This window comes from Calidris pugnax, unplaced genomic scaffold (genome assembly GCF_001431845.1).
Source record: "Calidris pugnax isolate Ruff unplaced genomic scaffold, ASM143184v1 scaffold133, whole genome shotgun sequence".
Lineage (NCBI taxonomy): Eukaryota > Metazoa > Chordata > Aves > Charadriiformes > Scolopacidae > Calidris > Calidris pugnax.
The window spans coordinates 8609113-8621553 of record NW_015090977.1 but is presented as its reverse complement, the minus strand read 5'-3'; the positions used below and the strand labels follow the sequence as shown (position 1 = coordinate 8621553).

General features: G+C 46.7%; 1 protein-coding gene across 1 annotated transcript in view; it reads right to left on the bottom strand.

Moving 5' to 3' along the window:
• The window catches only part of WBSCR17 (Williams-Beuren syndrome chromosome region 17), a 239382-nt gene that overhangs the window by 72017 nt on the left and 154924 nt on the right, over positions 1 to 12441 (bottom strand). Inside the window, exon 6 of the mRNA XM_014953329.1 lies at positions 10478 to 10595. Coding sequence (XP_014808815.1) covers positions 10478 to 10595 — 118 coding nt within the window. The remainder of the gene's footprint in view (positions 1 to 10477; positions 10596 to 12441) is intronic.

The following is a 12441-nucleotide window of genomic DNA, read 5'->3' as shown; positions in this document are numbered from 1 at the left end:
AGGGAATGTGTACCAAGTGTTAACATCCTTCATTAAGTGTTGTACACCTGCTTTGCACTCCGGGCATGCTGCAGCTTGTGACAGCACAACAGCAAATCATGCCCAGTAACAGGGGAAAGCAAAAGGTCAGGCGGTGGGTGACCGGCATACAAACAGGCTGGACTCGGCGTCTCGGAGGAAGGGGTGACAGTGACACGGCACAATCCATCACACCTTCCACAAGCTGACATAAAAGAAAGTGCTATAAAGCAATTCCAGGGAGTGGGGCACCAGTCTCAAAAGGATTCAGATGTTCTGGGGGGAGTCCAAGGAGGTGGTGCAAGTTCTTCCAGCAGAACTGGGATGCTTGAAGGACACGTGCACAAAGAAGGGATCTACTGGAGAGAGTCCAGCGTAGGGCAACAAAGATGATGGAGGGATTGGAGCATCTCCCTGATGAGGAAAGGCTGAGAGAGCTGGGGCTCTTCAGCCTGGAGAAGAAAAGGCTGAGGGGAGACCTTACTAATGCTTATAAGTACCTAAAGGGTGGGATGAAGGAGGATGGAGACATACTCTTTTCAGTGTTTCCCAGTGACAGGACTAGGGGCAATGGGCACAAGCTGGAACATGGGAAGTTCCATTCAAATAAAAGGAAGAACTTTTTTGGGGTGAGGGTGGCAGAGCCCTGGCAGAGGCTGCCCAGGGAGGGTGTGGAGTCCCCTTCTCTGGAGATCTTCAAGCCCCACCTGGATGTCCCTGAGTGATGTGCTCTGGGCAACCCTGCTTCAGCAGGGGGGTTGGACTAGATGGTCTCTAGAGGTCCCTTCCAACTCCAACAATTCTGTGATTCCATGAGGCAGGGTGGAAAGGACTTCCTTCATTTGGGAGCAAAGCTGGCCTCGCCACAGGGCTGGGACAATATTTGGTCATGAACACAATTATTGTTACTCTAATTTTCTGCTGAGTTGGCAGAGCTGGGACGGACATAGGCAGGGAAACGCAGATGGTCTCCATTTCTTGCCATCAGCCATCAGGCTCTCAGCTGCCTTTTAACTGCGCGCTGTGTCGGTGAGGAGTTCAGATGAAAGAGAAATACAGCTTGAAGAGTTCTCGGAGCCAAGGCTGCGACTGCAGCAGGGGCTCTTGGAAAATAGTGTTTCCATTTGTAAAAATGAACAGGTTTGACCTGAACGTCCTTGACAGAGGATGACTGCAAAGCCTTATAGAGACACCGAACACACTAAAAGCTGGCTGGGAATTTCTAACTACAAGCTTTTTTGGTTGAAAATCACAGCAGTGTAACGGCATCAATTACATTTTCACCAAGAACAATCCTCAAGCCTGGCAGAAATCTGTCGTCAATGAAAAGAGTGTCTTACCCTTGAAAACACCCAGCGCTCGGTGATTACGAGGCAGGACTGCCCTGAGGTCTGAGGCTACTGCCCTGCCTGAGTCACCGGAGGCCGGCAGGAGGGATAAAATCATATTTGTGGCTCTGGATGAGGTAGGGAAGTGATCCCTGTGTCCCACAGCCCCAGCGACGGCATCACAAGTGAGTCTTCTCATCAGAAAGGACAGGCGAAAACACAAAAAAATAACCTTGCCTTTGTAGCCATGATGAGCAGGGAGCTTTCTGAAAGCTTTATGAATATAATGGGATGAAAAAAACCTCATTCCTCATCTCAGTTTATTACGAGCCTCATTTATTGGTGCGTAATTTCACGTCAAATTTTCTCTTGGCATTTCCCAAGCGTGCTTTTTGTAAGAAGACAAAGTTCAGTTTGGCTTGGAGTTGGTTTTGAGGAAGACACAAGCCTGTTTTTTTGTTTTATAGGGTAATTTATATCCCAGGCATTGTAGACACAGAGTAAATGTGCTGCTGCTCACCTTGTATAATGATAAGTGAAAGGAGAAGGCAGATTCCGGAGAGTTATTGTTTCATACACCCAGAAATACTTTAAAGGACAGTTGTCCTCCAGGGAGCGATGCTACAAAACCAGCTTTCTGGGGGCCTAACTTTGCTACACCTCAGCAATTTCTGACTGAATCACAGTCGCCAGGCACTTCGAGAGCTGGGACCGCTCCAGCTCATGCATCATCCCCACATTAATGAGTGCTCAGTGCTGGAAACATGACCACGGCCCAGGCAGCGGGGGACGGGAAGGGATGTCCCAGGGCCACTTCCACTCAGCAGGGCCCAGAGGGCTAGTAAAGCAGCAAATCAATGTGCCTTGCTGTACAGAGGGGAATATGTCAGTTGAAACGATACAGGAATCGTTCTTCAGCTGCTCCTACCCATCGCTGCTGTTTAAGAGGACTTAAGTTATTTATTTCCCTGCAAGAACATGAAGGGTGAGAGCCAAGGGTGCACCAAGCCTGCTGGCATCACACGTGCCATCCCCTTTGCTTCCCAGACACATCAGCCTGCAGTGAATGCCACGACAAGAAGCCTGTGGTCCACACAGTCCTTAAAGCATCTGATTTACCCTCAAGATGCAACCTGCATCACACGTTTCAGTGAGTCCTGACCCCCTGCCTGGACAGCCAAGAAATGTCTCCTGCTACAGGAATGTCTCTCGAGTCTCCCCCCACAGCAGCAAGGGCTGGACAAGATGCACAGGATGGCACTGCATCTCAGGGGTTGGAGATGAAAGGAAACCAGGAACATCAAAGCCAGGGCTGCCAGAAAACCCAAACCTGTCTTTCAAACATCTTCACTTCAACATCTTAAATGCCTATAAATACTTAAAGGATGGGTGTCAAGAGGATAGGGACAGTCTTTTTTCAGTGGTGCCCAGTGACAGGACAAGAGGGAATGGGCACAAACTACTTGAGTATAAGAAGTTCCACCTAAACATGAGGAGGAACTTCTTTACTACGAGGGTGGCAGAGCCCTGGAAGAGGCTGGCCAGGGAGGTGGTGGAGTCTCTGTCTCTCTTAAGACATTCCAAACCTGCCTAGACAATTCCTGCCCAACCTGCTCTGGCTGGACCTGCTCTGGCAGGGGGTTGGATGGGATGATCTCCAGAGGTCCCTTCCAACCCCATGTGATTCTGTGATTCACCAGAGGCCAGAATGGTGCAGAAGCCAGAGCAGACCATGCACCCGCAGCAGGCACTGCGGATCTGCCTGTTTTATCCCAACAGCCATAACATACAGCACCACGCCTAGCAGGATTCAGACATTTCCACATAAAATATTGAGGGGACATGGCCAGGAATGGATGCACCCATGAGCTATACAAAGGAAAGGGTAAAAATTCGGAGTCAGGGTGCCTCCTTTGCCACATCGTTCTCCACAGAGGATGGAAAGGTGGTACCCCAAAAGATGTTAAAGGACCTGTGGGATGGGTGTCATGCTCAAGACACACAGTGTGTGATAGAAATCATTCTGTCTTGGGGATACTGGAGGTGCCTTTGATGCCCTCAGCCTGGATGTGGGCAGGGGTGTAGGCACCTGTGCTTGAGGAGCATCTGGAGCAACATCAGTGTGGTCCAAATCCCCCAACAGTGGAAATTCAAATTCAAATTTCCACAAATTCAGTGCAAAGAACAATCTGGGAACGGCTCTGTTCAACAGGAGCAGAGTTAGGCCAAAGAGGAGCGCTGCAGAACCTCCCTCAGGATTTGGGCTCTGTTTTCTAAAACCCATTGGTGAAAAGCATAAATAAACCAAACTTTGCTAAGTGTCTATGAACCTGCATGGTCACTTGTTCTTGCTCTCCACAGCCCCTTTAGCTATGGAGATGCTGTGGCTGCTTTCCATATCTGGCTTTCTCCACATGAGCCGAGAGTGGACTCCAAGTATGGTCCAGGCTGTTAAACCACTGTCTGGCAGATCCCTAACCAACCCTTTCCACAATAGGTGCACACCAACCCTGTGAAAAACCATTAAAAAGCTGACACCTGCCAGAGTTTCAAGTGAGGATAAGGGATGGCTGAGTCCTGAAATGGATTTCTTCATCCACCAGTGAATCCCAACTGCAACACACGGCCTGTTGCAAGAACTATCATCTTCCCCAGCAAAGACTATCAGTGTCTTCCCGGCACAAAAATCAACTTGTCAGTAAAAGCACCAGAATCCAGTGGGGTGAAAATAGCAGTCCCTTCCCCTCACTCCTCTACCTGTCCCCATCTGTCAGCTGGCCACAGGCAGGGAGGACAAATCATTTTCTCTAATTGGGAACAGAGAGACGGGACCTCTGTGGCTGCTCCTGAGATTTCCTCTCCCGAGGAAGGACGGCTCTAACCTGTCCCAGCGCTGTCAGGGGGAGAGCAGAGCTGCCCCCAGCTCCCACCCCACAGCCCACAGACTGCTTAGAAAATAACCAAAATATGGTTCCATTTCCAGGGAGGCGGTTGTGATGAAAAGCATTTTGCCGGTTTGGGAAACTACACCAGAGCCCCTTATAAAGCATCTTCAAGCACCTACAGTAAATACTGAGCTGACAGCTAAAATGCCAAACATAGGATCTGAATTCGTACTTGTACTGATTCCTGCTCTTAAAATAAATGCAGGCAGTGATTGGATACTGTTCAGTAGTGGAAATATTTCTTCCAACCACACAAGAACCACTCTGAAGAGGGGATGCAGAGGGGAACAGGGATACAGGTACAAATAAACAGGGGCTGTACACGAAGGTAATGTATTATTGGTGTATCACTATTTCTAAAGCTCTATTTCTAAGACTTTTTCCAAGGTCAGTCCTACTCTGCCTCTTATTTTGTTCCAAGTTAACTTGTTTTTACTTGGAAACAGCCTTAAGCCCCAGTTTCTAAGTGGATTTTGGTACCTGACTGATAAAATACTTTTGAAAAGCTGGTCTTGAGTTTCTATTGCTGACAGGTTTGGGTTGGGGGTGGGGGGGTTGTTGGTTTGGTTGGTTTTTAACGTGTCTGAAACCACAGGAGTCTCTGGGGTCCTGTGAAGCTTTGGGAAGCTCCATGACATCCTCCATCAGCCCCGTGGCTGCTCCACGCTACAGGGAGGGAGGGCTTTTGTCCCTGGAGCTAGAGGAGGGAGATGTGATCCATCCCCACGTCCTGCAAGCCTGGCTGGGCCAACTCTAACTCCAACGTCTATTAAATAAAATCACCCCAGGCTTCGGTGGTTCTCCTGGTACTTTTATCAAGGTTTAGCCCCCAATTTTTCCAACTGACTCTTGCTCTAACTTCAAAATATTTTTCCCTGATAGGTGAGCCCAGAGTTTCATCCTCTTCCCCTCTCACCAACAGCCCCACTCAAGCATCCCCCACCACTGGCACTGACTTCTGCACCATCTACATCTGACCAACACCATGAAGTCTGCAGTTCCTCAGTATAAATTCTCAGAAATGTCAAAGATGTGGCTGTTAGAACAGTCCATACTCCCCAGATAAGCAAGTGATATCTGGCAATTTCACCCCAAAGCCTTCAACTCTTCCAAGGCATGGTCTCTTGGGAAACATCTCACAGCAAACCCTATCTGTGCTCCCTAAAGTCCTTCCCTCAGAAGTTCAGGCTGGTTTGTCCCCACACTTCCCCAAAAAAACCTTTCGCTGCCGCATGTGCAATTTCACGACTAATTCAGCCTCAGCAAAGCTAGGTGCAGACAGGGAAAAAAAAAATCCTCCACATCAGGAGAAACTTGATTCAACCCCTAACTACCGCCTCTCAGCGAACCCTCACAAGCCTAATAAAGCCTTATGAATAAATTACATGCTTTTCAGCTTCCTATTTTTCGAAGTGATAAAAAAAAATATGTAGCAACACATCATTGCAGATCTCCCCCCTCCCGCCGCATCCCGCAAGCCTCGGCGTGCCCGTCGCTGGGCGGCTGGCGGAGGTGACAGTCACCAAGGGACACAGGAATTCACACCCAGGGTGGTTACAAAGGGATTTCAGGTGCTGCCGACCATCAGCTGTCTCTGCCCTCACCCAGGCTTTAACATATTAATCAGGAGAAGGGAGAGAGAGAGAGACATTTGAAGCTGATCAAACAAAAAGCCCCGGCAAAACAACATCTCGAGTGACAGCGGTGACACACGTCGCCGAGTCAAAGCCTGACACCTGGCATTAGATGTCTGAGCGATTGGTTGACGTTATAAAAACGCATTCCACCCTAAGCAGGGATATTTTTACATTTCGATGACAGGCACTAACTATTTAGATATTAGGTTCGTGCAGGTAGAAAGCCAGCCCGATACCCATCCCCATCACGCTCGTGCACAACGTCATGCACAGACACCGTGTTCCCAGGTGGGCTGGGAAAGCAAGCCTGTGCCACTGTATTTTTTTTTACAAAAAAGAGAAAAAAGAGAGAAAAAAGCAAAACCTCTTTCTCGTGATTCGTAGCCCTGCCCTGACATCCCTCCCTGCTCCCACCTGGCACCCCACGGCAGGGATTTTCTGCCTGGGTCCAGGCTGCTCGCCCCTCACCTCACACCCCACAAAGCCACGGATGCTGAAAGAACCACTTCCTCTGATATACCCTCACTGTTCTCTTCTTAACAAAAAGATACAGCCATAATTTTGTGGAAAATGTATGCAGGAAGAGGAGGATTTGATTTTCTGAATGCAGAAAGAGTCAAGCTCCCTTGTGGAATTTAAATACACTTATTTGATGGCTTTCCTTTTTTTTTTTTTTTTTTTTGCCCAACCCTCTCAACGTTTCAGCACATGAATAATCGTACTCATATAAACAAAACGGGCTCCTTCATGGATGAAACGCACACAAGAGATTTGTGCCATTAAAATGTTATTTAATCTATTTTAAGGGTTTCTGAAAGACTGAAAGGTACAGAGGCAGGGTACCCTCTGGAAGAGGATCCATGTCATTGCCAGTGCAATGAGGTTAGTTTTGTCCCTAAAGAGGTTGCAGGATGAGAGACTGATTATTGTGAAATTACCACTAACAACAATGTGGTCTCGTTGTACCCATTTGATTTTCAAATCTCCACATTCGCAGCCCTCACAGCTCTGCAACAACCCTGCCTGCTCCATGCACCCAACTGCTGGCCTGGCAGCACCAGAAATCCAGCCTGCTCAACGTAGGTGGAAAAATTTTTGGGGAAAAAAGGAAATCTGGGATATTAAGAGGACATGCTGTGCTTTTCCCCTGGAAATAGTTTTAAAAGATCCAACCCAAACTTCAGACAATTAAACATTCATAGCAAAAAGTAGCTTGAGTCAGTCATTAAACCTCAAAGGGATCCTGAATTGTGCTTTTCTTAATGAATTCAATAATCGATTCTTACCACACAAATAAGGTGTTGGATGGATCAGCTAATAAGCATTCTCAGTTAATTGCTTTCTTCAAGTGACAATTTGTACAAATGATACCATCAAAGTAGTAATAATATCCTTATTGATTAAATTAATCTCTAAAAGACAACTCAAATAAGTTTAATTAGCAATGCATGACAGAAACACAAAATACTCTGAAAACAACCTTGTAACCCATCCCAGACTTTGAAATCATGGCAACAGTCAGGCTATAGACTTTTGCAGCTTTATTCAAATAGACACGCACAATTTTATGGAGCATCTTTAGTGAGTGTCTGTGACTAACCACGAAAACCCAGGAAACCCTCCCTGCAGAGGAGAAGCGAGATGCGCAGCAAAAGCAGCCTTCCCACTCAGTCACACAGGCACTAAAAGCCAGGGTTGCAAAGTGTTTTAAAATAAAAGAAAAATTTCCAGCAGAAGGAGCAGAGTCGGTCTGAGAAGCCTCTGTGCCAGAACTTGCACCTGGAGCTGGTGGGGGCCCAGAGCAGCATCAACACTTTCAAGGCATGGAAACTGGACAGCAGGTTTTTATAAAACCAGAGCAGAAACTTGTTCAGTTCAGCAAAGGGTTAAAGGGGTTGGTCAGAGCTTGTTTAGAAAGAGCAGGTTATTCATTCTGGGGACAGGACGGGTGGTCCACGGCATCCCCGGAGAAGCAGTGGAAGCTTGGAGCAACACTTGCTCTCCTTGTTCCCACACAAGACCAAGACCAGGTATGAGGTGTCTCCAGCAGCTTCACCGGTGTCCCCTGGTCACCAGCTGGGCATGAGGATGGGATTTCAACCAGCAGTGGAAACTCTGGGGGGAGGTTATGAAGATCAAGTGTTTGGTCCTTGTAGGTCTCACCACAGTAGGAGAGACCTGCTGCTACTATAATCTGATTGCAAAGCACATTTTGGGACACTGAAAACCTCTCAGTCAATACTCGCCTAAAGTGCCTTGCTGAGCAAACACTCCTCTGCTCCCTGCCAAGAAAAGGGGAATTAGACTCAGTTCTGCCTGGGGAAGTGAGGTAGTGGACACCAGGGAGAAGAGGAGTGAATAAGCACAACCTTCTGGAGACACTCCAGGGCGATAAAAGGAAATACAATAATACAGAGAACAGCATGTTCCCCTTGTCAGGGCCAGAGCCACCCCGCAAGCAGAACAGGAATTTGCCTGGGGCAGCAACACGTTTAATGGCTTTATTATTATTACCTGAGCAGCCCGAGGATGCTCCCCAGCACGTCCGGGAGAGCAGTGAGCCCGGAGCCACCTTTGTTAATGTCAGTAACGGGGGTTCATTTTTTTAAGTGGCTGAGGCTGGAGATTTCTCATTTAGCTAACAGAATCCAGCCACTTAAAGAAACATACGGCCCATATATTTTAACATACAGAGGTATAGAACAGCTGATTTAGAGTGTTTAAAGCATATTAATAAAACAAGACTCTTGTACAGTATATGGTCATGGTCCTTCTAGGTTAGGACAGCCCAACCTTCTCAATTATATATTTCATTTTCTCATTCAGACTACTTGCATTTAATTCTACCATAATACAGCTAGCGCGTGCTTTTGCGGACACACATCCTTCTCATAGTCTCAAGGGGTTTAGTACCTCATTTTTGTTCTGTGAGGGTTTTTGGAAATACAAGAATATAATGTTTAAATGACACACATGACTCTCAGAAAGATGATGGAATTTGCACCAGCATCACAAAGAAAAGAAATACCTTCTGTATTTATTTTCACCCAAGAACCACTGAAACAAACAAGGAACCACCAAATTACTCTTCTGACTATAGACCGAATTACTCTTCTGACTATAGAGTATTTTGGCTCTCAAAACCGCCAGTGTTTTTAAAACCTTGACCAGAACACATCAGCATATGAGCAGGCAAACAGCAGGGAGACATTTGGGTTGGAACCTCAAGCCTGGGAAAGTCACATGGGGAAGGGAGGGATTATTTTCTTCCAAAAAGGATATTCATTAGATAGCCTTTCTAAAAAGTTCAGCGTGTAAAAAAGAAGAGGACATATGCTCATCACTTGTCCCTGAGACATTCATCTTATTTTTCCAGTTAAGAAGCCAATCTTCCACGAAATCCCCCAAAAACCTGGCAGATGGGTTGAATTACTAATTTTGAGAAGACTGGTTCCAAAATGTTATTATTAAAAAGTCCCACGAACAAACAAATAAGGATGGCCACACGAGAATGCTGGTTTAGAGGCGGATCTCTCTAGACCAAAGGAGTGAGCTGCATGATGATGTGCAATAATTTCTTCATGTGGAGAAGAGCTGTGTGGCATATTTAAAGCCTTTAATTTCTATTCCCTTGTTTAAGTGAGATTATCGCTCCCCATAGCCAATAACAATAGATTTCTTAAGTTTCTTCTGATTTGCCAGCACAGCAAATATCCTCTGGTAAATCTATGAACTGAACAATGATTTTTCATTTTTACAACAGCAGAGTCAATGCAATTTTCCAGTTATAAGTCTCAAGCCTCTCCCTATCAGCTTGTTAACGTACAAACACTGAACTCTCAAACATGCCTGGAAGAATCTCCACAGACTTTGCCGTCCCAAGCTGCTTCTGAACATCGAATTCATTGCTTATGAATCACTTCACTGTATGTAAACACTTGAATCACTAAGCCACGTCTAATATTGTGCATAGTAATCAAGTGATGTTGTCACGGCGGATTCTGTAACGAGGAGTATCTGCACGGCTGCACTGAGGCAGCTCTAAAAGCACAGCTATTAGTGTCTCACTTTAAAAGCAGGTTTTGCCTGTTCATTAGCTTTTTTTTTTTCTTTGCAGATGCTAAACGCCTGTGAAATATTTTCAGGCTTGGTGTCTTCTTGAGACGCTCACAAGAGCCCCACCAACCCGCTGCGACTCTTCACATGATAAAAACGGCACGGTATTTTTCCCTACATTTAAGATAACCTGTAACTTGTAGCAGTGGTGTGACAACGTGACCAGGTTCCTGTGAAGTTGGGATGCCATTTCACCTCAGTAGCTTTTTGCATCAGGTCAGGCAGATAAGCATCCAAGAAAAAAACCCAAAACACTCACCTCTAAAAGCAGGTCATTTTCCCCCCTTAAACTTAAATTAAAATGCTACAGAACACATCAATGCTCAGTTCCCCTGAAGCATTCTAATGACTGTTTATGTTAACTTCTTAAAGTGTTGCTTTGGGTTCCTTAAATGCTGTTAAGTGCAATTTTTCTCACACGTGTGTCACAAACCTTGATGCCGAGCTCAATGTTCTCCCCTCCGTACACATCCATCCCCGGATCCAGAAGCCCAATCTCTCCAAAGAACTTTCTGTGCACAACGAATGAGCAACCGATCATCGCCGGCGTCCTGTATGAAAAGAAAACCAACAGAAATGCACAATTATTGACATTTTCCGATTTTTCATGGACCGAGGGCTAGTTTCTGAGAAGTCACTCAGCGACTGTGCAGCAATGAGTGAGCTCTGCGCCTTTGAAGACATTACTTTACCACTGCAATGAAATTATCCACAATTTAAGCTCATTTCACTGTGCAGACTGGAGAAAGAGTTCTCCTAGGATTAAATTACTGAAAAGCCTTCAGGTGTTGGTTCTGTGGTAAACATCTCAGTGTGTCTATGGGCAAGAACACAAATTCTTGCGGTTTCCATTCGCCGTTTGTGAAGAAAATATAATAATGGCATTTCCTTTCTCTTACTTTCTTCCAGCACGTCTAGTAACAGACTGGACTTCAGGACAGATACTAGTTTTTACGGTGCCTTGTGAAATGAGGGTTCTGGCTGGGGTCTTTCTAATATATCTCACAAAGGAGTCATTATCAACTAGTGACAACAAGGCAAATGGCGAATTGGCAAGCAAATTGTTTAAAAACTCAAGACAACCGCTTGCAGAAAGGTCTGCTGTGTCATCTGCCCAGTTCCACCAATGCAGGGCTCCGGGGTAGAGATCAAGGTGTGACAGTGGTCCCACGAACCCTCATGCCCCACAGCCCAGGGCGCTGCTCGACCCCACCGCTGCCAGAGCAGCCCAGCACAGCCTCCGGCCGGGGAAAATAACAGAGGAAAACGAGAGCAACACTAACAGTACTGACATCAAGAGAATAGCAGCTACTGAGGAAAAGCTCAGTGTCAGGGGTTAATTTATAATAACTATGCAATTTCAAGGACATAATAGATGGCTGTGTTTACTAAGGACCCTGGCTGCCCCGTGCACACGCGCCGTCCCTCCCTCTTTACCTTGCAAAACGCTGGACCACATCTCCATCTGATGCAGCTGCCCCAAGACCAGGATGCTGTTCTGATTCACACAGGCTGAGATCACGTTTGGGGGTATTTTTTTTTGAATGGTTAAACACTCGTGACCCTCTCCATAAAATTACACTTTGCCACAGAGCATGGCACTGAACAAAACCGTATCATTATGCTCTTGCTGCCTGGGGATACACTAATCTGTTGCGGTTACGGTATGTGGAAAGTTTACCCCCTGGGATATTTTCTGTACTAAAATAGAAATATAAAAACTGTTCTTCCCTCTAACTTGCTTTCATTTGAATCCGTGCTGTAAAGAAAAAAACCAAGGATCCACTCAGGGGGATCAGCAGGGAGGAGACAATGGATTTTACATCTAAGCTGTGCCATGGGGAGGTATGGGACCCCCACTGCCCACCCTGAGCTCAAAGCTTCGAGCGGGAGGAAGCCCCACCACGCAGGATGAGGTGGCCATCACCTCTGCAGCTCCTCGCCTGGGCCCAGGGGACACTCGCCTTGTGCCGCCTGGGGAAGATTGCAGAGTGTTACAGCAATGGCCTGTGCACCTGGAAATCTCACAGCACTTCAAAATGTCTGCTCTCCAGAGGGAACCAGGTCTTGAGGTAGAAATGGGCAATGGAATCTTGTATTTTAACAGCAGCCCCAGAATCCCAGCTCAAAGCACATTTCCATGCTTGCCCATGCTGTGGAGCACGTTCAAGGCTGAACTTAGCAGTCACAGCTCGCAGAGTAGGAAAGCACCCTCAAACATACCCAGTCACAGCTTACAGATGGCAAGGATCAGGTCCAACCTCTCCATCCCCACCCCACCAACTGCCTGTATCCACCTGAGGAGCACCTGGGGTCCCTTGTGCCCCCCAGGCACCCCCCGGGCTCAATAACCCCCAAGGACAGACATCTGCCGAGAGCTGGCCAAATCAATCTTTG